Raw genomic sequence first — 27,018 nt, forward strand, 5'->3', positions numbered from 1 at the left:
TAAAGAAGGTCTTACATTCTCTGGTGCGAAGCGAAAAACTGTTCTCCAATTGTTTCCTCAGTTGCGCGCAAAAGGGGACTAGGTAGGAAGGTAAGGGAAGGAAAAGAATAGGGAAAGCGCAAGTGGGAAATGTCATGGGGAAATACTCGGCTGAATAGTTCTACGCTGTAGTTCCTGCGCACTGTAGCAATTATTTACATTGAGAGTAACTGCCTTACTTGTCAATACTGCAAAATCTCTTCAGAAAAGAAGCCTTATCTTCTCTGTGGTAGAATTTTACAGGATACTGGATATTCTCTGGAACCTGTTAGTCAATGACTTGCTGAACCAACTCTACGACCCTTCAGTTTATAGGACGGTCGTAAACGCTGCTGCTCTATGACTCCTTCCTTATGCGGACACCTCTCCGAACTATGAGAGAGCTCAGCGGGAAATTAAATTCTTGAATAATTAATCTCGAAGACAACTCTGATAGAGTCTTCTAACTCTCTTCAGTTCCTAACTCCGACAACTCCAGTCATGAATTTCTGACGCGGAGCGGCAGCAAGGAACAGCTGCTGGTACGAAAATCTGCATTGAAGTGCGCAGTTAGAAGCGCGCAACTTCCTGACAATCACTAGAGGGCGCACCACCCGACTTGGTCTAAAGGAACCTAACGCCGCCATCTTATGGGAAGTGAACTATTTACAAACGTTAGGCATTTTCTGTAATCCCTCAAGATTTCCCTAGAAATACTGAAGCTTCTCAGAGGAACAGGGAAACCAGACATTAGCCCGAGTAAAACGGGACATTGCCAGAGAACTGAATTGTCGTTGTGAAGAGCTAACAGTGGCGACTCGGTGAATCCTGACACAGATAGAACGTTGGCTTTCTCACTTTAAGAAAATCTGGCAGGAATTAGTGGATATTAGAACTCTTAATAGGAACGCCATTGACAAGAATACCTAAATGTTAATCCTGTACATTTTCTACACCAATTGTCTGTGTTTTAAGTAAATCAAGATTGTATTGAATGTTTTCTGTAGTGCTAGCGCTCTTGGTATCTAGTTGTGAACTGTACTGAGCGGAGAATTGATTGAAAGCACTTCTAAGCACACATAGTGAAGAGAAATTTACATTGAAAGTTGAATTAAAGTTGTGAACCCTGCTGTCTGTAATGTAGATCAAAGGTACTAATCAATACAAATATTGATGAATGCTATTTTGTACAGTTAACGGAATCTGAGGACAGAGTACAATTGTCTTTACGTTAAGGAAAGCAAGGGTAGATCCAATGGTGTCCTTAATGTAGAAGGAAAGCTGAATTGAAGTTATGAATCAGGGTGTCCGCAGTGTACATTTAATGGTGGACTGTATCATCTGTAATTACGATTGAAATGAAAGATAGAACATGTATGGGATGCATTGTCAAAATATGTATGTTTCAGGGACATAATAGTTCAAATTGTGACCTGTGTTGTCTGTAGTGTAGACTGTCATTCAGTGTTCTTTTGGACTTGCAAGACGAATTTTGTTATTGTACGAAACCTATAACTGATATAAAAGAAGTTCATGAAATTCAAGAATAATTGATAACCCAAGCCAAGTAAGGTAGCAAGTGTGCAAATTTTCAACTGCGTTTGGGTGGGGTAGTAGCTACATCAAAAAGGCTCGATAAAGAGCCTTGAGTGAGCAGAGAATTGATTGAAAGCACTTCTCAGGACACATAGTGAAGAGAAATTTACATTGAAAGCTGAATTGAAGTTGTGAACCCCGCTGTCTGTAATGTAGATCGAAGGTACAAATTGATACAAATATTGATGAATGCTATTTTGTACTGTTAACAGAATCCGAGGACAGAGTACAATTGTCTCTACGTTAAGGAAAGCAAGGGTAGATCCAATAGTGTCTTTAATGTAGAAGGAAAGGTGAATTAAAGTTGTGAATCCGGCTGTCCGCAGTGTACATTTAGTGATGGACTGCATCATCTGTAATCACGATTGAAATGAAAGATAGAACATGTATGGAATGCATTGTCAAAATATGTATGTTTCAGGGACATAATAGTTCAAATTGTGACTTGTGTTGTCTGTAGTGTAGACTGTCATTCAGTTTTCTTTTGGACTTGTAAGACGAATTTTGTTATTGTATTAAACCTATAACTGATATAAAACAAGTTCATGAAATTCAAGAATAATTGATAACCCTAGCCAAGTAAGGTAGTAAGTGTGCAAATTTTTAACTGCGTTTGGGCGGGGTAGTAGCTACATCAAAAAAGCTCGATAAAGGGCCTAGAGTTTGAATGAGAATATGAAATTGAAGAATAGTTGATAACCACAGCGAAGAAAGGCAGCAAGTAGGTTTGTGTATGTGTGGATGATATGTTGATTGAGTGGAAGATGAATAAGGTGAAAAATTAGAAATGCTGAAGATGTGCAAGCTACCCATTTCCTTGTAAGGGAAGTGGGTGTTTGGTTTTCCAGTCCATTACACCGACAGGGTGCCGGATTCTGCAGTGGGAGCCTGAGAAATGGGTACCACATATAAGGAGGCAAGCTAGTGCACAAAGTACACACACTGTACGGTAGAAAGAATGCAAGAAAGGATGTAAGTGTGCAAATTACCCACTGCTATTCATAGGTAGTAGTTACCAAGACGGGTCAAAGAAGGGCCTGCAGTTTGAATTTCAATTTCAAGAAGAATAATTGATAACCCTAGCGAAGAAAGGCTGCAAATGTGGAAACTTCTACAACAAAAAGGCTTAATAAAGGGCCTTGACTTTGAATCAGAATATTAAATTAAAGAATAATTGATAACTCTAGCCAAGAAAGGCACCAAGTGTGAACATTTCCTACTGCCTTTGGATGGGGTAGTTCTCCCAACAAAAAAGATTGATAAATGTGTAGTGAGTGATGTTGAGGAGAGTGATGCTCCTTTTTTTAAATTTTTGATGAGGTTGATAGACTATTTGACGCAACAGAAAAGTTCATTGCAATAAATGCATAGAAATTTAAGTTTACCAAAATCAAGATCAATATGCGAGTATGGACTGCTTGCCGAAGATGCTGTTGCAGCAGTTGATGTGGTTGGTGCAGCAGCAAGTGGGTTGTCCTGCAATCTGTGTGTTGCAGCTCAAGTGAAGTTGTTGGGGTGCAAGTTTTTACATGTCCCACCATAGTTGGTGTGCCAAAGGAGTATTTTCTGGATGGATCATCCCTTGAAAGAGTTGTTTGCTAAATTTTACAGATTAGTTTTGGAGTATTAACCTTCCTCTGGGGTAGTAGAAATTAGAAAAAGGTTCGATAAAGGGCCTTGAGGTTCAATCAGAATATGAAATTGAGGAATAATTGATAATCCCAGCCAAGAAAGGAAGCAAGTGTGCATCTAAAGCAACTAAGTTCTGTGGAGTGTGTGATGATGTGTGGTGCAAGCAGCACGGATTGGTAGCAAAATCTTTAAAATCAAGTTTTCAAATAAATATTGGTTGTCCATTCACAGAAGTAAGTTGAAGTATAGTTTCAAAAAGCATGATGTATTTTTTTCTAAATAAGCCATCTCATTCAATACGGTTACATGGTGATGATATGTGGTGCACTGAGTTAGTAATACCTTTGACGCTGAGCTTGAATGTACCCTGTGATGATGTGTGGTTGGGGTGAGGTACAGTAATTGAAGTAATGTCTTTTGTTGATTGAATTCTGCATCAATTCCATTTAAAAGGGACAGTATGTCTCACTGTGACATAAAATTGTTCACTCTTGTTTGTGATTATTTATGGTGAGCTGAGTAAGTAGTACCTTTGGCGGTGAGCTTGTATGTTCCCTGTGCAGTGTGGATTGAAGGCAGTTGTTAACAGACATAAATGAATATTTTTTGTCACTTATTTAAACAAAATGTGAAACCATCATCATAAAATCTTTATTTCAGTAAAAAATACCATAAAAGCAGATTTTAAAAAGCTTACAGTACAGGTATAATTGAATAATTAACATTATTAAAACATGCCAATTGATTATTATAATCGCATCAGAATTGCGTTAAAATAAGGGCACATTGTAGAATATGGTAAGGCACACCTCAGTAACAGAATAAATCATTTGTCTGCTAAGGCACGCTTAGCCCTGAGTAATTATAAGCCTCCTTATACGCCACATAGCAGCTAAAAAATGCCAAACTGCGAAGACAATGAGTCCTGAAGTGTCATTTTGCATAACTCTTAACGCTCTCTTGCACTGCCGAAAGCCAAGATTTTTACATAGTGGGACGAGCCAGTATTTCCTTAGTTTAATGTCTGCGGGGCAAAAGAAAAAAACATGTTGCTCTGATTCACTGTCACAATCACAGAAAGGGCAATTTTTCGGGGCGGACTGTATGGGTAGTACACCGTGCCGCCATTGCACGTATAATTTTCTTGCTATGACAGGATAGAAGACATCTAGAAAGCCTTCAAAATGATATCTGTCTTTTGCCATAAGAAAGGAAACAGTTCTGGAGCCGTGTTTGGGGTCGCGCATAGCCGTGTTCAGACTCTTAGCATGATATTTGTTCTTAAGTGTAGTAGCCGAGATCTGGTTACATCCCCACTCGGGGTCAGTCCATGGGACCGATAGTCCCAGTCTAGCAAATTCCTTCCTAATGAAGGTGAGCCATGGTATTTTGCATATGCTGATACAGCTAAGTATTTCTCTGAGCTCTTGCCTATAGTTACCCAGCTCAGGTGTAACCCAGAGCCGACGGCAATACCTTAATAGTCTTAACGCTAACGCCTCCTCAATTGGTGTGATCCCCAAGTTAAGTCTCAGTGGGAGGAGCGGGGTACTGGACGGATGAGCTAACAGGTTCCTTAAGAACTTGTTCTCAAGCCTAGTGATTTTGGATTTATTGCAGTGACCCCATAGTTCGCCGCCATACATACTTGCACCCCTAACTTGTGACTTGTAGACCTCCAATGGTGGGCCAAGAGGCTTTATCGTTGAAGCATTAGCTAGTCTCAGGATCCCACCCGATAATTGGGCAAGTTTTAACTGAGATTTAATTTCCTGGGGACCCCACGTCAAACTCTCATTAAACGTGACCCCAAGATAAACAAAAGGTGCTTACCCTTTCCAGTATTATTTTGCCCAACGTGGGTTTGGGTCTTGTGGTTCTGGGTGGGTTGAAGATCATGAATTTTGTTTTCATTATTCGACACTCCATTCAGATGCATGATTACCCCGTTGACAGAGGCAAAACAGGGTAGGTGCAAGCACACAACCCTGCCTTACTCCCCGGCCAACGGGGAATCTGGATGTCCAGGTACCACTCTTCCCACATCAAACTTGAGCAAAATTTGCCTCATGTAGCCTAATCAGGACTGAGAGGAGATGAATGGGGATGCCCAGCTCTAAGAGGACTTTCCGCAATTTGCCCCTAGGTACAAGATCGAAGGCGGAGCGAAGGTCCACGAACACCAAAAAGACTGCCACCCTCTATATGCACCACATTCCAGTGCAATAGCACTAATCAGAAGATTTGGTCTACGGTGGAGGTGGAGGTGTTCTTCCTGAACCCGGCCTGATAGGGGCTGAGTATTTCGAACTCATCCATCCAGTCCTGTAGTTGATCTAGAATAAGTCTCGCGAACATCTTCTGCAGAACATCGATGAGACTTTTAGGTCTGTAGTTGGATTGGAGCAGAGGCGAACCCTTTTTAAAGATAGGGACTATCTCTGCTCCCAGTCAAGTACTGGGGAGCGCCATACCTCTCAAGATTGCATTATAAACAAAACAGAGATAGGGGCCCCAGACTTTAGGCTGATGCTTGAAGAGATCGCCCGGATGTTTGTCAAGTGCTTTGTGAAGTGCAAGTTTGTCAATGGCAGTGCACACTTCAGCCACTGTGACCGTGCACTCCTGTGGGCAAATGATGCGCGAGCCATAAGCAGTTAGATTTACAGACGCATCATCAGGAATAGCCTCGCAAGAGTTCAAAGCCCGGAAATGGTCTTCCCATACTTCAGGCGCTAGGTTGGGTTCTAACGCTTGTTTTGCGTGATCTGAGCCTGCACTTATTATCGACCAAAATGTTTTAAAATCTTTAGAATTTAAGGCAAAGGATAAGCTGGACCACTTTTCATGGTCCCATTCTTCCTTTGCACACTTGATTAATTTTTTATAGTGAGCCCTCTTGTCCTTTATTAAACCTCTGTTGTCTTTAACAGCTGCCACTAGCTCAGACTTTGCTTTCCTGCATGCCGTGTTATACCAGGAGGGACAAGAGGCCCTAGTTCCTTTCTTGGACACCCTGGGATTCAGTACTTCAGCCAAACGGCATTCTAGCCCCCATGTAAAGCCTCTATCCGTGCGAGAGAGTCAGGGGATGATGGTAGGTTATTCGGAACAGAAGCTTCTGCCAGCAGAGGAACTGCCAGATTATACAGTTTCGCTATCTCTTCTGGTTTTTCCCTTAATCTTGACCATCTTATTCTGCGCCTATTGCTTGTCAGGGTCAGGTTGTTAATGCCTTCGCCAGTCGATGGATCCCCATTCCTGCCTGTCTCTCTTTAGCAGGGCCATTTCTAAAATTAGGGCGTTGTGGTCACTATCCTCTCTTATCGTCACAGTGAGATCGATAAAATTCGGCCAAAGCCTAGTTTCCACCAGGATGTAGTCAATAAGTGACATTTGTCCTGGTTTATTATATGTGCATTTGGCTGGGATATCCGAGGGGGTACGGCCATTGCATGCTCGCAGGCAATGGGTAATGGTTAGTGCAGTGACTTGAACATCTAGGGGGGACCACGACCTAGCAAATGGGGCCTGGGTCATTGAAATTGACCAGTGGTCTTCCTCTGCTGTAAGGGTACCTTCATTGAGACCCTCTAGGGGCTCAAAGTGGCAGTTTAGATCACCCCATACCACTATATGGCAATCATTAGAGATAGTTGAGATAAAGGAGGAGAGATCATCCATAGTGCTGGACTCTCTGCCTATTCTAACCGGGCGTGAATAGACATTAATCAATGCTAGTTTAAAAAGATTTGGCCATGCAAGGACCACGCATTGAATATCTCTGGAGTGAGTAATAAGTATACTAGCCTTGCAGCCCAGGTGAGTTGCCTCCCAGATTGTGAGGCCTCCAGAGGGACGCCCTCTCCAGCCCCATAATGCCGGGACGTGGAAGGAGGCGAAGCCAACTCTAAATTCCTCAGTGCGCGCCCACGTCTCTTGAAAGAGGCACACAGCATTTTCATCCACGAATGATCCCTATTCTGGGCATGTAATTTTATTAGATAGTCCTGCCAGGTTCCACGACACCTCGTTCCCCTCCATTGGAGGGCCGGCTCCTCCACCAGGACTAGGCGTTAGCTTGCCCCCACCCCCCTACTGGTGTCCAGTACAGGGCCTCCAGATGGTTGGGGACTAGTTGCATAAACTAAGCTCAGTAAGACTGCCCCACCGCATAAGCAATTCCCAACCACCTTTTGTTCCTGTATACGTCCTCCCAGTTCAAGCCCCTCAATGTCACTGCCTGCCCCCTGTGTGCCCCCGAAGTTATTATCCAGTTCACCAGGAATTAGTCAATCCACCATGTCTAAACAGCTGAATCTATTATATAGCTGTGTGTCCTCAGGTATCAGGGATTCTCTACACCTTCCCTGTCTTGATCCTATTCTTGTTGTGGAGCCTACCAAGTTCCATCCTGCATCTCCCTCACTGATGGAATGCGGTGGAACTGGTGGATAAAAATACAAGAGGGGAAGCGACTGAATGGCTGACGCTGGTGTGGAATACAGCCACTGACATACGTGAGACACTGTCCATGTATCCCTAAAATTGATTAGGACACAGTCTCCCATGAGATCCTTGGTTCTATAGCCCACCCATGCCACTCTTGGGACCAACAGGATTTCGCTTGTAACATCTTGAGGTAGTGGTCTATTTTTGTTTAGCAAATCAGTGACTCTGTTCTTAAGGGAGGTATGCGTTTCTTCTTGCCCATTTGTCAGTGGAGGCATCCCTGCAAGAACTACAACAAGGGGACTGCATTCTGGGGGTAGGTCGATTCGTGTATTTGCTGGTTTGATCTTAGTACAGAGTTTTGGGACAGCATTTGGATGTATCCTTGATGTATCCTTACTTTGGGGGAGCCTATCCAACCCATTGGCAACTAGCACTGGTTTGACTGGTTGTAAACTCCCACCCACTAGGTCCTGTCTTTCCGACCTAATCGCACCTAGCCCTGATTTGTCCGATGGTGGGCTCCCAACTCTCTGTACCCTTTGATGGTCTGGCGGTAACCTAACTCTGCATGTGTCGTTAACTCCAGAGGGGATTAAGGGGGTGGTTGCTCAGTAGTAGGGGTGCTAGGATTCATTTGTGCGCCAGAAGTCTGATTTAGTGCATTAGTGACGAATTTCGTTACCCGCGCTTCATCGCCAAATGTGATGCAGCGCGGGCAACAACATTTTTTTTTCCGGTACTTACCTGACATCGTCCATATCCCGCATTTCACAACCCCCCTCCCTGCCCCTCCTCTGCCTGACGTCACCGCCCAGCGTAACGCCCTGCACAAGCCATGGCTGCTGACGTCACCGCCCGGCGTAACGCCCTGCACGAGCCGTGGCTGGCAATTACATTCATTTAGACTTGAAGTATTCGAAAACGAATACAGGCTTGGGAGTGTCACGCGACACAGTAATAAATATTAAAACTAATGGGAGAATTAGGAGGGAGCAAATACGATGAACCAGTAAGCATATATTCCAGTAAAAATAAAGCAAAGCAGAGCTGGGAGGGCCACTTGATGGATTAAAAAAAATAATAGTATTATGAACGCACAATGTATAAGAATACAGGCTAAAGCACTTGACAATTAAAAAATACGAAACCGAAATTTATGTACGCAGAATTTATAAAAATACAGGTCTGGTGGACTTTGTGACACAGAAAGAAATATTTATACTATGTACATACAAAATTATTGAGGGGTAGGAGGGGCACGTGGTGCAGAAAAGAATACCATCATGAACATATAATAAAAAGAACACATTGTAAAGCACGTGACACATTTCAATAATAGGATACAGAAATTCATGGAAGCTCAATTTATAAAATAAGGCGTGGGAGTGCTCCGTAAGACAGAAGGAAATATTAGGATCAACAAAGGAAGATCAATAAGAATGGAGGCCTGGGACCAGGGCCGGACTGAGAACCAAAACCGGCTGTGGCAAAGTGCTCGGCCACCCCTCCCCCCCCCTCCCCACTTCCTCCCCCGGGAAGGGGAGAGGGTTAGGGGGGGTGAGTTGGGGGTGCAACCGAGCTCTTTGCCGGGCCGGTTTTCGGCCGATTTTGTTACAGGGACGATTTTGCAGCTATGCTGCAAAAACGGCTCTGTAACAAAATTGGCCCCTAGGGGCCCAAAACCGTCCCCCACCCTTGCGGCGCACCGGGGGGTTGCCTGTGCCTGCAATGGCCAGTCCGAGCCTGCCTGGGACGGCCTCGTGACCCAGAAAAAAAAATCCTCATGGACGCACAATTATTAACGATAGAGGCCTAAGCACGTGGCGTAGTACAGAAATAAGACACAGAAATTTATGGACACATAATTTATAAAATTAGAGGTGTATAGGACCTCGTGACGCAGATAGAAACTTTTATACTATGTGCATACAATTTAAAACCATTGAGGGATAGGAGAGCCATATGATGGAGAAAAAAATAGCATCATGCATATACAATTTACAGCGGAATCTGATGTTGTGACTGCTTCTCTTACCTTTGCTTCTGTCGTCTTTTGTCATGCCTTCAAAGGCTGTGGTTTCGCTGGGTCTGGGGTGTTTTGGATGCGGGCGCCGCCACCTCCGCGCCTATGGTATTGTGGCTGGGCGGCACCAGTAGTGATACCACGTCGAGTGTCAGGAGTCCTCCTCCGCTCGAGCTGTGAGTATGTAGTAAAATCGATGACGACACTCTTTTCTGTCACCGCAGCATAAGCAGGCAAAAGAGATCGTGCTCACGTCAGTGTTCGGATTATATGGGAACCGTGGGGCTGAGCAAACCAAGCCCAGGACCATCATTGGTAGCGTTTTCGCTGTCTATAAGAATGATGGCCTTGGAGGACATCCCATTGCCTAATGTATTGGTTTCCAGGCTTAGTGATAGCAAGCACGCTAGGTGGTGGCATGTGGGGAGTGTGGGCGGGCATGCACCGAGCATGTGCAAGTGTGAGTGTGTGCACCAACAATTAACAACAGAGAGAGATGGGGCGGTGTTATCATGTGCGCAGAGGCAGGCCCAGAATCGGATCTCCAGTGAGTGACCACTTCTAATCATTCTCATTAGCGCGCCCTGAGCTCTGATTTGTCAGTGAGACGGGGATTGCAATATACTTTGTACTGTTAATCATACTCAGCGTGTACCCGCGCATACAGTAGGAATATGGTTTGACCTTACGCGTCACATCAAAACCTCCGTGTGACGTCATGTACGGCGCCCTGTACGCGAAAGGCGCCAATGTTTCAACATGGTTAAAACATGTATTTATGTATTTAATGTACATACTAAGGGAAGATATTATTTGGGATAACTATGAACATTTTTTTTTTACAGTTTTACCAATCATATTACTTTTAAAAACAATTACACAAATCGCGGTCGAACATCATGCGTACTGGTATCGAAACAGCTGCGTAAACGCATCATAAGCGTACGCAAAGTCATGTGACTTTAAAAGGAGAGATTTGATTGGTTCATAACTTTTCCTATTGCAACTGTTGAAAGTTCTGTCCCACTATAATCATTCGACTTTGCCTTTCTAAGAAGAAGCATTTCTTCTGAGAATTTTTCAAACAGAAGGAAGATCATCATAATAAGAGTAATAGACTCCTCTTCCAGCAGTTCTTCAGAGGGCGGTTTCATTCCTGAAGAACCTCCAAAGAAGAGGAAAGAAGCTCTAATTTGGCAATGTTTTACTTTTGCAGAAGGGCAAAAAAAGGTTAATGCTCCAAAAGTAACCTGTAAAATTTGCCAAACAACTCTTTCAAGGGTTGATCCATCTAAAAAATACTCCTTTGGCACAGCAAATATGGTGCGACATGTGAAGAACTTGCACCCCAATAACTTTGCTCGAGCTGCAACACGGAGGTTGCAGGAGAACCCACCTGCTTCTGCACCAAGCACATCAACTACTGCAGCAGAATTTTCAGCAAGCAGTCCACATCCACAAATTGATCCTGATTTTGCTGACTTTAAAATTGTATGCATTCATTGCGATAGACTTTTGTGTTATAGGGAACAGTCTATTGATCTGATGAAACGCAGGATGCAGGAGCATCGCTGTCCTCGACATTAGTTTTTTTTTCTCATTCTTTTGTTCCTGTTTGATACTTTTTGGGTTCCAGTTCAATTGTTTTGGTTAAAAAAAACTTGTTGACAAAACACAAAATAAATTGAAAAGTAAAAACAGAAAAAAAAGTTCTTTTTAGAACAAGCTTCACTGGTCAAAGAAAGAACTATATTTCTATGTTAGTGTGTACAAGTTTGTCAGAACGAATGTGTAGTTCATAAATGAATGAATGAATGAATATATTACTAGTAAATGGAGAATGTGAAAGTGCAGAACTAAAAGGAATTGCTACAGCATAAATCTATAAGGTATTTACCTATAGTATACTGTAGTATGTTCGAAGCACTTGAATGTAACATATGTTCATAAATATGTTACAAGTCTATGCTACAATTTGCGCTGCTGGTGAAACTGCCTGGGTGAATTTGTATGTATTAGGGGCGGATTTACAATCCCCTTGTGCCTCTTTTACACAGCAGTTGCATCACTTTTGTGACACAGCAGTGGTGCAAAAGATGTTCCATTGTGTGTGCTATTAAAATTAAAATTGTCTTTACTTAGCCTGCTGAAATTAAAAGCTGAATTTTGCACAAATTGATTGAATAATTTGAACCACCACTTACTTGACACCCTAACCCTGTCCCGCCGCGGGAAGTCCCGTTTGTAGCGGAGGGAAAACCGGGCTGTCCAAAGTCGAGCAGTCCACATAGCCGCCATCTTAGGAGTTGTGGGACTGCAGGCACGCGCTCTAGCAGTCGCGACTTCCGGGATACGAGCATATTTAGACAAGACTCGACCTGAGGCTCAGCATTAGACAGAAGTCAGCAGAGCGGGTAGCGCTTTCTTACATACTTGCTGCCAGAATCAGCCAAATTTCTTAAATCGTGATTGCTACGTTTTAAATTGTTTGTTTTTTAACATCTGAACCTATTAGCACAATTGATTTAAAAATTGTCTTTACTTTTACAATTGCCACAGTTTAGGTAGGGTTTGGTTCCCGAATATTCAATGTTTGGTGCAGGTTTATTTTGAAGGATTTCTCCCAATTTCCGGGCTCTTGTAAATGCGAATATTGGTTGAAGTTTAAAGATTTGCTTGAAGTCCGGTACCATGTTTAGTAGTGTCCAATGTTTCATGATTATTGTTTTATATTTTTTACTGGAGGTTGGCAATTGTAACTGTGTGATCAAAGGAAACAAGATAAATCACCCAATGAAGGGCAATGAAATCAAGCTCAAAGTGAACGCTAAATGCGATTCGAGCAATCTGATATACGCAATAAAATGTCCATGTGGAAAACTTTATGTGGGAAAAACGGAACGACGCATGAAAGTGCGATTGACGGAACACAAATCGAACATCCGTTTAAAAAACATCAAATCATCACTATCGGCCCACTTCGTGGAAGAATTCCACAACATTTCCCCAACTCAAATTCATCATTCTAGAAAAGGCACAGAAGATAGAAGGAAGAGACAATACAAAACATCTACTGAGAAGAGAAAACTTTTGGATTCAAAAACTTTCCACACAAAAGCCTTTTGGCTTAAATGATAGGATTGAACTGTCATGTTACCTATGAGATTGCTCCAATGACATAACTGTAATTCCTGTGACTGCATAAACGGAAATACCAGATTGTTATATTGCCGATATACCACCAACCCAAGTTGATACACACCCACAACATCTCATATAGAATCATTCCCTGTAGCACCCAGACCTATAGCACACCAGATTAGCACAGGCGCAATACAAACTATGACTTGCGGGTTCTTACCCCCACAGGGCATGTTTTCATTTTTAGGAAAAAAGTTCTCTTAGCGTAATACACTTTTCAGTTACACTTAATTTAACCCAATAACTATCAGGCACTTAATTATTTATTTTTGGTAAACAGCACCCCATTGAACTCGCCATCAGAGATACAGCGAGATAGATACTAGCGCACCTAGCCCCACACAACCACTCACGGCAACAAGTCTGTTGTCTATATCCATTATCACGTGACCGCAACTTGTTTAAACACGAATACGCGGTTAGATTAGTTCTATGCTGCCGGAAGGAAGCAAGTCGGAACATCAGTAAAACGCTATCAACCGAGCATTAAGGTTAGTGAAACAATCCCGCTCCTTTACCCCCCATCAGCATTTTTGTTTTAAATCGCATCAGGCAAACACGCTTACACCGAGCTCCTTCTTATTATTATTTTTTCACAGACTTATACCTACTTCAAAACGAAAGACCCGTAAGTGAAACAACGTTTCCACACATTACTGTTTATATATTCAGGAACAGCATGATCCTGGTATGCCAATAACAATGATGACACTATAACGAATACATAGGAGATGTTACATAGACATGCAATTATTGGTTTGTACATGGTATTTATGTTGAATGCTTATTGTTTGAAATACTACGAGAAAACAGCACCCTAACATTACGTTCATATACATTTTTGCAGTGTCTATTCCCTGATGAAGGGCATACACCAAATGCCCGAAATGCATTGGATTTGGTCATAAGACATGGTCTGAAGTTAAGATGTGTTGAAAATCCAAAATCATGATTGAAAATCAATATAAGGAAATCTAAAGAACAAATAAAATTTCTATGAATTAAATGAAAAAATTGTGGAAGCCTTTTTCAATGTAAAAGGACGAGGAAGATGTGTGCCTAAAGGGATGCCGCTATTGGTTCACTAGCGTCACTTTTCAAAACAGGCAGGGTTCAACAGGGGGTGGAATCACGATAATTCACAGGTCTTATTTCAAAGTATTCCCTCTCCCTCAATTGGACCAGGAGGCTGAAGCAATGAGCTTTAATATTAAAGACAGAAACCAAACGTTGTTCTCTGGCCTACTGGTATACAGGCCCCCAGGACCCAGAGCCCTTTTCACCGAAGCACTTCATACGTTCTTGGAATCCACTTCAGACTCAATCACCTACACAATCCTGGGCGATTTTAATTTTCACCTTCAGGAAAACAAGGACTCCGAAGCAGCTACGCTAATCGATAATCTTCTTAGCTTTGGGATGAACCAAATAATCTCAAAGCCTACACATATAACTGGCCACACCCTTGACAGGATATCACTATTAAAGATCACATAAAAGTAACATCGGTCCTACCCGTTCCCTGGTCCGACCATGCAGCCATCCTTTTCAACTTGCAAACAAATCTCTCTACCAGTTGGCGTAGAGATCTTTCACTACCTGAAAAAATACGCCCCTGGAAGAAACTTGACCCCCATCAATTAGTCAAAACGCTTTCTAGGGACCCCCCACTACCCGAAACCTATAACAGCGAAACGGAGGCGACCCATTTCCACAATTGGATAAGCCGTGCTATGGATGAGCTGGCCCCAGTGGAATCAAAAAAACCTAGAAGACGATCAGCCACTGCCCAGTGGTACACCGCGGACGTAAAATTAATAAAACTCAAATGTCGACGCTATGAGCGAATCTGGCGCATGGACTATAGTCATAACAACAGAATAGAATACACCAAAGTCCTGTACGAGTATAAGACGATGATAGCTCAGGCAAAATCGACCTACTTCACACAAAAAATTCAAGAAGCATCCAACTCCCCATGGGAATTATTCAAAACGGTCGCTTGCCTGGCAAAGAATCCCTGTGATACCATCTTTGTACCTGACCAAAACTTTGTTGAGAATATCGCAAACTTTTCCAACAAAAGGTGCAGGCGGTCTATGACGACCTTCACGCCTTAGCTGTAGGCACATCTGTCACCTATCAGGAACATACGGCACCTGGTGATACCAACTACTCTCATTTTCCACTCTTAGAAGAGACACAGGTCTACAATCTACTTACCCAGATGAAATCAGGATCACCTCTGGATCCTTGTCCTCCTTATATACTGCACATGATCCCAGAGACAGTAACTGCGGCTCTGACTCCTTTGCTAAATGAGGTCATTACTTCGGGTAAATTTCCTCGCAGTTGGAAGAAAGCTTGCATTAGGCCTATCCTAAAAAAAGATACATTGGACCCCACGGAACCAAAACACTATCAGCCGATATCCTGCCTACCTCTACCAGCTAAGATTCTGGAAAAAGCTATGAATCAAGAGCTAATGAGGTACATAGACTGCAACAACCTACTACAACACGGGTTTCGGCCTTGCCACTCAACAGAATCTGCCTTAACCCCTTTCGATGCTCATGACGGAATGGTTCCATCATGAGCGTCGGTTGGCCTGTGCTCATGACGGAACCGTTCAGTCATGAGCCCGTTGGCTCATTAGAACCTTCAGCACGGCGCGAGAATTCGCGCCGCGCTGAAGGTGTTAATCATGGCAACTGAGGATATCCGCAGGACAATGGATGAAGGTGGTAGAACGGTCTTGATTCTACTGGACCTAACAGCGGCTTTTGACACCGTGAACCATGTGGTCCTATTGAACAGACTGAGAGCCTTAGGAATCACAGATACTGCTCTAACTCTTCTGACGTCCTTCCTTGATGCTCAAATCCAACAAGTTCATTGGGGAGGTCTCCAGTCTGATGAATTCTCCCTCCCAGGAGGTGTACCCCAAAGCTCGGCCTTATCGCCGACGCCGTTTAATCTGTATGTTACACCCCTTGCTGCTCTAATAAAATCTCACGGTCTGCACCTAGTATCGTACGCCGACGACACACAAATTGTAGTGTCACTCTCTCAGTCAGGGGAAGCTACAGCGGAACGCTTCAGAAATTGCCTCCTAGATGGTAAACACTGGATGAGCCATAATTTTTTTAAACTTAATACTGAAAAGACGGAGGTAATAGAGTTTGGCCAGAAACCATCTATCTGGAACCACCTCTGGTGGCCCCCGGAGGCGGGCTCTTGTCCTGTTCCAGCGGAGAAGGTCAGAAATCTGGGCTTTATGCTCGATAAAGACCTTTCCTGTACAGCACAAATTAACCAGATAACCTCTGCCTGTTTCTACACCATTAAGGTACTCAGAAAAATCCTACCGTACATCCCGCCTACTCTTAGGAAGACGGTGATGGGAGCCCTTGTAATGTCCCGGGTGGATTATTGTGACTCACTCTATCTTGGCACAGGGGAAAAACAGCTAGCAAAACTACAGGCGAAACAAAACGCGGCAGCCAGAGTCCTAATGAACTTGCCAAAACGCCATCCCACATCCAAAACCATATGCAAACTTTATTGGCTTCCAGTTAGGCGCAGAATTCAATTCAAGGCCCTCTGTCTGGTCCATAAATCCCAATATGGGAAAGGACCAGCCGACCTTGTTAAACTTTTCCCGCGCTACATCCCACAGCACACATTAAGATCAGCCAGCCAAGATCTGGTGTGCTTGCCTAGAATACGGAGAGCCCGTTGGGGCGGGAAATCCTTCTCCCATTAGGCCTCCAAATTATGGAATTCTTTGCCCTCTGCACTGCAGTCTGACAAGGATAAAGTGAATTTCAGGAAGGCGTTAAAAACCTGGCTCTTTGCCATGCCCTAACTCAGCTCTGTATTCTCTTCTGTGCTATAGCGCCAAGACGCCTCAGCATGTGAGCGCTTTAAAAATATTTCAGTCATTCAGTCATCTAGAATGTGACGCATCTGGAGGGTGCATTACATTGTAAAGCCCTGCGCCAGAAGGAGGCTTTCCTGTGCAGGAGGGGGTGCAGCAACGCCTCCTAAAAGTGACTGAGTGAAATGTATAACATTTCATTGAGTCACTTTTGAGCTTTTGCTGTGTCAAAACCTTGCACATGCTTGAAGCAGGTGTAAGGATTGATACAGCATTGTGAGCATAGGGCTGGAGTTGTAATAAGTTTATAATAAGAATATGAAATATAATCTAAAAAATAAAATATAAATATTTATATTAAAAATATAAGAAATTAATATAACAAGAAAGACAATAATTAATACATTTATCAATTATTATTTACAAAACCTTTGAAATTCACTGAAAAAAACCACAGGTTTCGCACACGTTATAGTTAGGAATTAGCATTTAAAAAACCTTGCAAATTCATTGAAAAAAACATAGGTTTCACACATGTTATAGTTAGCTGAACATTTCTCTCATACAAAACCTTTGAAATTCCCCCGTTATAGTTAGTTCAGCTAACTATAACTCGCACGCCCGCAATGTACTTCTGATTACGTCACATATTACATCAATCATGACATGGTCAGTGACATCACTCATGACATCACTGATGACATTGCAATTTGGCAGATCTCTTCTGGGGTTTTAGGGACATGTGATTTAAAATGTTTAACCCGTTGCCCCCTCGGCCGACCCCGGTCGTCCAACGTCACAGTGGGCGTGGGCGGAGGACGGCCGGGGGTCATCCAAAACACGCCCACTCATTAATTCTCCAGCACCATGGTGGAATATGCGCCGCGGTCAAGGGGTTAAACAGTAAATCTCTGGAATTAATTTAACTTTATTTTGTAAGTTATGCACCACCCTCCCATCCTACCTATATCACACTGCTACATTTCTTTTCCATATAGATGTAAACTCTCACATAGTCTACAGTTGTAAGCCCTTTTGTTTTGTTGCTTTAATATACCACTTGTCTCTTTGGTGATTGGCTCCCAGTATAGCTTTTGGTAGTCATTTATCCTGGCCACAAACTGTTGTCCCTTTTTAGCCATCTCTTCTGTAAGTTAGGTCACCTCTTTGTACCTCTTAAAAATGGAGTTTGAAATTACTAGCTGTATTTAGTGTGTAAGTGTAGTTCAGCCTATGGTCATTCTGTTGCTAATATAACTGATTATATGCCAAATATAGATGACATTTGTGCCGTCTCCTTATCTTTTGCAATTTGTGCGTTCTGTTAGATGCGGCACTTGCAGGTCTCACCCAATCTAGTATGTAACCTTTTGTGTTAATCACTTAGGTCTGCTGTAACACAAATGGTTTATCTGAACTTGGCTGGAGTAACAGGGGGCTGGGGAGTTACTTGAAGTGCTGCTGTAAAGCTCTGGGGAAATCAGTCTTGGAATTTTAGTCATGCACTAGTCTGGAAATAATTATTGAAAACTTGGGTAATCATATCAGTTTTGAAGTGACCTAGGTCCAGCCTATTCACCTAGTTTGATTAATATAGAGTATTTCTACTTAATACAGCTTTAAAATGTATGTACTTATTTTAGTAGGATTATTATTGATATTTTAAGCCATTTCAGTGATATCTATACTAGGCAAGTTGATTTTTGCAAGCTGCTTCAACAATGCCAGAAACGTAATGATCAATTAATGTCACTTCCTGTGATGTCACTTCCTGGGCTGTTAGATCTGAAAGGGGCTTCACTAGCTCCTGCTCTGCCCAGGGCCCTACAAAGCGTAGAACCGGACCTGCAATTGTTAATGTGTACCTGTATCTCACAAGTTTGATGCAACTAACGATTTGGAAAACATTCAACGTGCCTCCTAGATTCGGCTAAATCGTCTTAAGGGCCTAAAATTGAACTCTTGACAAGGACACTTAAGGTGCTACAGCAGACAATATCGTATCTTAAGGTGGATGTGCATGCCTGGAAGAACAAATTCTGCCTTACCCACATACAGGCTTCCAGTCGAACCTTCGAGATGATGGTCCAGAGAGTGATAGCCCCTTCCGTCCCTTCAGTCAGCGGGCATATGATTTCATCTGGGTAGGGAGGTTCCGGGAAATTAACAGAGTTACATTCGTAAGCAGCTAGCGTCACAGAGGCAATGTGTGGACCCTGGAATAAAACACAAAATAAATATCAATCATTTAGTTTATTAAGAAGAGGTACGCTTTGACCAAACACAGAACATGCAGGTAAGTGCACAATTCACCCACAAAAATCTTTACTGGGTGTGGGTTTCATACATCACTCCAGCTGGGAAATAACTTGCCCTGAGCTTCGAAAAGCATATATGCAACCTAAATGTATAGATAATACTTGCATTCTGCCCATCCGCAAAGCTTTTTTAATTGTCAGCAAGAAGGAAGAACAGTGCATCACATTGAGAATGAGAAGGTTACAACAGTAGCCAACCTTCAGAAAATAAACAGAGCAAAAGGTCTCAGGTCACAAGAGTGATAGGACTAGAAACTGTCCAAGTGTACATGTAGTCCAAAAATAACCAAAGTTCGACTGCTTGTATTCTAGGGCATTCCATTTGAGTGCCAAGTCCAGGATGAGTCTAATTCAAGCCATCAGAAAGATGCAAAAGAAGTATTCACCTTTGGCCGTAGTCTCCAGATGTACTCAACAATTCCAAATGGAAAGGTGCATTAACACCGCACCATTATAAGTTTGCCTTTAAGAATGGAAAAACCAGTTGTGCCCTTCCTCTTCGCCCTTTCATTGGAGCCTCCCGCGGCCTGGATCCGGCGTGACCCTGTCATATGCGGTGGTCAGCGGAGTGGGAGGATCACATTTCGCATAACGCGGATGATATTCTCCTCCCCTAAAATGTCTCTCAGATGTGCTTTAGACATCTTCACATCCTTCTGCAGATTTTCTGGCTACTCTATCAATTCGAATAAATCTTTCGTCTACACGCTAGGTGGCGATGCTCCGGCTCTCCCCAGAGATTGTCCAATAGAAGTGGTGAAGGATGGGATTCGTTACCAAGGGGTATTTGTCACCACCAATCCCAAGCTCCGCTACGAGAATAATCTGCTCCCGCCCTTAAAACGCCGGCTGCATGATGTTGCTAACTGGAGGGCGCTTCCTCTCTCGCTGCTCGGCCGAGCTGCCCTTTTTAAGATGATGTCCCTACCCCGCTTCCTCCATGCCCTACAAAACTATCCCGCCCCAGTCCCCGTGAGGTATTTTAAAGAAATCGAAGCTTACAGAGGGAGTTGTTATTGGATGGGAGGCCTAGAATAGCACTCAACAAATTAGTTCTCAACTGGTACGATGGTGGTATAAGTCTCCCGGACAAAGAAATGTTATTGGGCAGCCCACCTTGCCGCCATTAATCAAGGTACATTCCGTACACCGGGTGACCCGGGCTTTGCCATGGACATGTGGCTGCTGCCGGATGGGAAATACAACAGAGCCCTGTATGCGAACCCCAGGTAACTTCCCTTCACCGGACCCACCAGGCACTCTGTCCATATTTGACATATGGTAAACAGAAGTCTAGGTTGGGACCGTAGACTGACGCTGGCGACCCCCTTATGGAATTTGGAGCAGCTCAGTAGCTTACATTCCTCTAAGGGTTTTGACAAGTGGGACCTTATCGGTACCTCTCGGATAGGTGACCTCTGGGTACAGGGTGACATGATTCGTTTTGGTAAGCTACAACAGCAGTTCGAGCTCTCGAACACAGAGTTTTTCCACTACCGGCAGGTCCGCCACGCACTGGTCACAACTTTAAAGAAGGGTTCCCTCCTCCCAGAGTTCTCCCCACTAGAAGACAGGTTATTGGATGGGTTGCTTCCACAGAAGGCCATATCACTAACTTACAAAAAGCTGATCAATAGCACACCAGATCCCCTTGATAAGCTGCATGAGCCTTGGGGGAGGGATGGCTTAGTGCTTGATGATGAAGAGTGACGAGAAGCGGTGGCCTCCCCCGTGAGGGCCTTATGTTACAGGGCCTCAGCTGGTCCGCATGGGAAGAGGGGAGGGGGACGCTTGTAGACGACAGTGTGGCCAGGTGTGCACCTTTATGCATAATTTTTGGGAGTATGAACAGATTCAGAGGTATTGGAGGGGATACACGAGGTCATGAGGGACGTTCTACACAAAGATATACATCCAGAGGCCAAGAGTGTTAGTTTAACGTTTGGGAGCCCACTGACTTGATAGGGGCGTAGAAACTGTGGGCCCCCCTGGGAGCTATTGTTGCCAAGAGAGATATAGCTCAGCAATGGTAGGGGGCAATATCCCGACACTTTCCACATGGAAAAGAAATCTTGATTGGTTCATGTTCAGAGAGAAAACAGTTTATGTAGCAAGAGGCTGCCCAAAAAAATGGTCTCTTGTGTGTGTCAAATAGAACGTTACAGGGGAGATATATGTGTCGCACGGACGGCCCCCGTCAAGAATCAGTGTCCCCTTGATGCGATTCCCAACCCAGGTGCTGTTTTATTGTAATTGTCTAGGATTCCCAGATTCATTGCCATGCAAACTAATACTTTTGTTTCCCTACATGTCATATGCCGAATTATTTGTTTATTTTACCAAAATTAATAAAAAGATATTTAAAAAAAAAAAAAGAATGGAAAAACACTGGGGACATTGAATGTTATTTTCAATTAAATGTTAGCTTTTAATTTCAAAGTCCATCACATATACTGAATGTTAGAATTGGGGGTCTCTGGTTGGCACAGTGTAGCACTGGCGACAAGCAGGGACCCTCTCCTCTACGTCAGGGCAAGGGATTTCTCCCAGAAATAACCCCTGCTCACCCTCTAGGTAGTGTGGCGCAAGCAGTCTAGGCTAAACTCTGGAGTGCATAGGGTTAAACATTTGCAGTATCACACACAATCACCAACCCACCACACAATGACACCAAACTGTATTGGTATGAAAATATAACTTTTATATATTTTTAAAGCACGCTTGTAAATACAGTCTTTGTGATTCCAAAAAGCGGTTCTCTCCCCACGCCGCTGCTGCACACGAACGGCGGCGGCTGGGGCTTCAGGGCAACTTCTCCTTTAGGAGCAGTGGGCAAAAGGCAGAGTCCGGTCTTGCGGTGCAGTCCGCAGTTAGGCAGGCGACAGGCACGGTGCTGGGGCCAGCGAGGCTGGTCCTGGCGATGTTATCTGGGGCCTGCCAGGAAGCAGATGCGTTGCTCGGCGGGACGGGGTGCCAAGGGCCTCCCAGAGGGCGCAGTGATTCCTTCAGAGCGCACTCAGCTTTTCCTTAGGAGCGTTTACCAGGCAGATGCAGATCTCACGGCAGCTTCTCTTTCCAGGGGGGGGTAGCGCCCACTGTTCCTGGGGCGCAGTTCAGGGGGCAAGTTCCACAGCAAACCCTTGGAGATCTTTATAAAAGTTTGGCACAAGTTGAAATAAAGCAAAGTCTTTCAGTCTTTCTCTCCTGCTCTCCTTCAGCAGCAAGGCACCCACCACAGGCCAGTCTCTTGGGGTCAGAGTCGGTACTTCTACATGCAGCTTCCAGGGTCCTCCTCTTCAGGCAGAGCTTCTTCTTAGCGCAAACAGGATCTAATTTACAAGGAGCAGGGCTCCTACTTTTATACAGAGTTTTCTTTGTTCTCCCAGGCCAGGGGGGCGTTTGCATAACTTCATTCAGTCTCTGAGCACTTGTTGGGTGTATTCTGGTTGCTGCTTTCAGTCTGAGGGGCAGGCACATCAGACGCTCCACAGGAGGTGGAGCCAGTATTGTGTGGACAGGGGCAGCTAGGAGTACCTTGTTGACAGTGCTTCACCCTTCCAGGGCCAGGTGTCGGGCTGAGTCATCAGTCGCTCCCCAGGAGGTGGAGCCAGCATTGTGGTGGCAGAGCACAGCCCTATTCAGAGTCCAGGGGCACTCCCACCTCCCACTAAGGTGTAATCCTTGCATTCACCACCTGTCATCCCCCAGCCCTGTCACTCACATATCCCAGACAGTCAGATACACATCCTAGCAGAGGCGGGCTGAAATGGTTAGGCAAGCAAATGCTAACTTTCTAAAAGTAGCATTTGCAAACACAGGATATTAAAATAAACTTTACTAAAAGAAGTATTTTATTATTCTGAGTCCAGGCATACTAAACTTTATTTTTTACCATGTTCCCTGAGCCTGCTGGGATTATAGAGTGTACTAATTCCAGCAGCCCATCTGGCCTAAAGGGAACAGGTAGCCTTACAATAGTGAAAAACGAATTTGGCAGTAATTCACTATTAGGACATGCCACACTCACCAGAGCATGTCCTACCTTATACTTACAATGCACCCTGCCCTTGGGCCTACCATAGGGGTAACTAATATGAAGTTAAGGGAAGGTTTAGAGGCTGGCAAGTGTGTGCACTTGCCCAGCCAGCATGACAGTACCAGACTGCACGCAGGTTCTGCAATGGCAGACCCTAGACACATTTTAAAACGCTGCTTCTGTGGGTGGCTCAACCAGCGCTGCAGGTCCACTAACAGTATTGGCATTTACAAGCCCTGGCACTCCTGGTGCACTTGACTAGGGACTGACAGTGAATCCAATAAACCAATCATGGACATCAATTACAGGTACACTTTGTACAGGGAGAGCATATGCACTTTAGCACTGGTCAGCAGTGGTAAAGTGCCCAGAGTCCAAAACCAACAAAAACAGGTCAGAGGAAATATAGGAGGGAAAAGGCAAAAAGTTTAGGGATGACCCAGCAGGAAGGGCCAAGTCCAACACTGAACATTATTTAAATGTTTGCGGACTCCCTAAGTAGGTATCGCGTCCTCAGGGATCCACAGACCCCAGGTTACAAACCACTGTTTTAGATAGTATCACAGGCAAACTGAGAGAAAACGGACCTAAAAATGTGCCTAAGGTGTGAAAGATGCCCCCTTTCCCTCTGAATTCATGCACCTGCTCCTAGTTCCCAGGTCCTGAAAAATGGAATGCAGAATTAAACTTCTTCCCTAATGCAGAAAAAGTAATTAGCAGACTGGGTGCCCTTCACAAAGAACACACCCTGCACAGTCACTAAGAGGGGGATCAACAAATTCTCAGAATGAGAAATACCACTGTTCGTCCTCTTGCTTTATAGGTATTGTGTCTCAAAATGTTTCTTGCAATTCATTGAATGTCCAAATTAGCCCTCAGAATGGTTCCACCGCTAAGCTTCAACCTCCTTCATTGTATCGCTAGACTTTTGTTTCATAATCAAATTTATGCAACTTAGTAGGAATATCTAAAAACTGTAAACTCAGTCTTTTTAACCACATGCGCGCTGCTTTGATTCTGCTGGAATGCTGACTTTTTTAAAAACCCATTGTTCATGACGAGCTGGGCTCGTCATCAGTGTTTGAGGAGGCTACACCATGACGAGCCCAGCTCGTCATCAGCCTCGAAGGGGTTAAGGCATTTTATTAGTTTTCCATGACAATTTAAGTTGTTTATAGTTATACCTTTTTCTTCACAAGAACCAACAGCAGTCCCTTGATATACAGCTGAAAATCCCCACCATATCCTCCCCCCACACCTAACTGCAACCCCATTTACAATAAGCAATATTAAATCATCCACATATACCACACTGCCATGCTATATCTATGACATATGGTCCAACACACCCTCAAACCTGTGTGACCATGGGAGGTGTGGAGTGGAGCCATGTTCTAGCTGGGTCTAGAAGGGTATTAGTGCGACTACAGGGGGAGGAGGGAAGTTGGGGAGGGGGGTTTCCAACAGACTTTTTTTCACATGTATAGCTGTAGCCTCATTTTCCTTTCGAAAAGTCAAAGTCAGGATGCTTTGTATTGATTGTGCAGAGGTCGCTGGGGTACAGTGCCCTGCTCTACACTTGTCATTTGATGAATAAAATGTGTTTAAAAAAAAAAACCTGTGTGACCGTGTTTGGTTCTGTTGTGTAGTTCCTACAAATCTATATAGGATCTGTGGGTTTAGACAACATAAACTAAGGGATTGGTGTCCAGACTTATTCCAGACACCCCCAGAGGATATGTTAGTCTGTAGACCAGCTAGCTCACAGTGCCACTATAAGCCCCACAACCTTACCAAGGAGCAAGTAGGTTCTGGCAACTATCGAACATGTCAATCCTTTTCCCTCTGGGATTGTGGAAACAATACAGTACTTTTTGCTCATTTGGTCTCAAAGAGCTATACAGAATAAACGGTGAGGACGTTTTCAATAAGCATTTATTGATCCAGCATCATTCTAGTGTAGAATATGTGTGCTGCAACAACTATTAGTCAGAAACAAATGAATATGGTTATAGGCACCAACATAGTAAATGAAAGGTAGGATTCCTACCATGGTGCTAAAACAATGAATATATGCAGGCATATAGATACATGGCAGTGATCAGGAGTACTCCTAAGATGCAAACCCTAACAAATGTATTTAAGTGTACCTAGCATGTATGCATGTGTATAACCGAGCATCTCCCTAGGAAGGATCCAACCCCATTACCCGATGGGAGAGAACAAAGGACCGCGTCTAGGTCTCGAGTTGGACACCCACGAGGGATGTCAGACCACTGCGTGCATGAGTGTCTGCGTGCAGGGACTTCATCGTATCGTGTCATCATGGAAGCTTAGCCTCTGGTTTGCCCAGCGAAGATGCAACATTTATATACCCAAAATGTACCCTCTGGGGTTCTTCTAACCAGATGTGGCATGGTCTGTCGGCCAGGGAGGACGATAGTGGTGAGTTTTGTACAGAGTTATAATGCAGAAGATGGTTATCCTGCTGTGATACTATGAATTCTCATGCATAATAAATGAGGCTAGTTCACACATCATTTATTCGGCACCTAACTAGGTAAAAAGTCAGCACAGTCATGTAGAGCAAGGTAGTACAAATGTAGGTAAAAGGTTGTGCAACTACCTAGGCCTATATTGGGGTACATTGGGACTCATAACAGTTAATAATATATAGTCAGCCTCCTGAGAGCTCAGGGTCAAGCCAAATCCTAGGTGTTATTTTGTAGATCGTCAATGAAAGGTTTTCCAAATGGGATTAAAACTGTATAATTTCTCAAATCGTGTGTCAGCAATTCCATCTCTAAGATTGACCATAACTGTCTAGACCAACTGAGAGTATTGGGAGGTCTGGTATTTTTCCATTTAAGCTCTATCCCTGGTTTGGCAGCTCATAACATAGGAGTTTAAGTGTCAGGCACGCCAAAGAATCTGGTCACATTCTCAAGACAGTCACCAAGGACTAGATATCAGGAATCTTATCTTTAATATGGCGTACAACCTCTTCCAAGTAGATTTTCAATTCCCAACAGATCCACTATACATACAATGCTTCTCCCTCCATGTCACATACTCTTTAGCATCTGCGCTCTGTGTGTGGGTACATGTGCTTCAGTTCGGAAGACGTTATATACTAACTTTATTATCTTTAACCAGAGGTCTCAGACTAAATAGAGCTGGTACGTTCCTCCTTACTCTCCAGTGAAAGTGCCTCACGCACAAGTTGAAAATATCTTAGCAATTTTCTTATCTAAACCAAACCCTCCTGTACAGGTTTCAAAAGATTTGCTTTGGGGGGGGGGGGGGGGGGGGGTAGAATAGAAAAGTCCTCTTAGCATATAACAGTTTCCAGTTTCTGTGAGAAAGTGCCATCTTTCTTGCACACTCATCTTTCTTGACTGAGTGTGCCCTGGGCTCCTGCCAATGTAAATGTAAATGTACATGTATTTATATAGCGCAAATCACTGACCGAGGTCGGTATCTAAGCGCTTGCTTAGGGAACCCGTCCTGGTATTCCCCTGTGAGATAACCCCGGCAGGGTATCCACAAGGTGAAAACCAGGCATCCCGCCGCGAGGGGCCGTTGTGGAGATTTAGCAAGCTATTGCCCAGAGTCGCAGAGAGTGAACCAGTGAGTCGAGAAGGCACTGGAGCGAGAATTATCGAGTCTGTGGAATTTTTTAGCCCAAGACCCGCCGAGGCGGGGAATTGAACCCTGGTCCAGGGCCGATCTCAGCTTCCGGGTCTGCCGCCTCTAACCCCTGAGCCACACTTCTCCAATCAGGTGCCCAGAGCCTGTGTTCCTTCCCCAAAACTGTATTGAAGCTGAAACCCCATTGGCATCTCTGGCCACATGTCAG

At 43.9% G+C, this 27,018-nt stretch overlaps 1 protein-coding gene across 9 annotated transcripts in view; it reads right to left on the reverse strand.

The window, feature by feature from the left end:
* VMP1 (vacuole membrane protein 1) overlaps positions 1–27,018 on the reverse strand; it is an 864,072-nt gene that overhangs the window by 473,241 nt on the left and 363,813 nt on the right. For all 9 annotated transcript variants that reach the window (XR_015308362.1, XM_086954948.1, XM_086954944.1 and 6 more), the window contains one exon: positions 18,854–19,021. Coding sequence is in view for 8 of the 9 variants with exons in the window: in XM_086954948.1 (XP_086811074.1) it covers positions 18,854–19,021 (168 nt within the window). In the remaining variant the exon portion in view is untranslated. The remainder of the gene's footprint in view (positions 1–18,853; positions 19,022–27,018) is intronic.

This window comes from Lissotriton vulgaris, chromosome 2_1 (assembly GCF_964263255.1).
Source record: "Lissotriton vulgaris chromosome 2_1, aLisVul1.2, whole genome shotgun sequence".
Classification (NCBI taxonomy): domain Eukaryota; kingdom Metazoa; phylum Chordata; class Amphibia; order Caudata; family Salamandridae; genus Lissotriton; species Lissotriton vulgaris.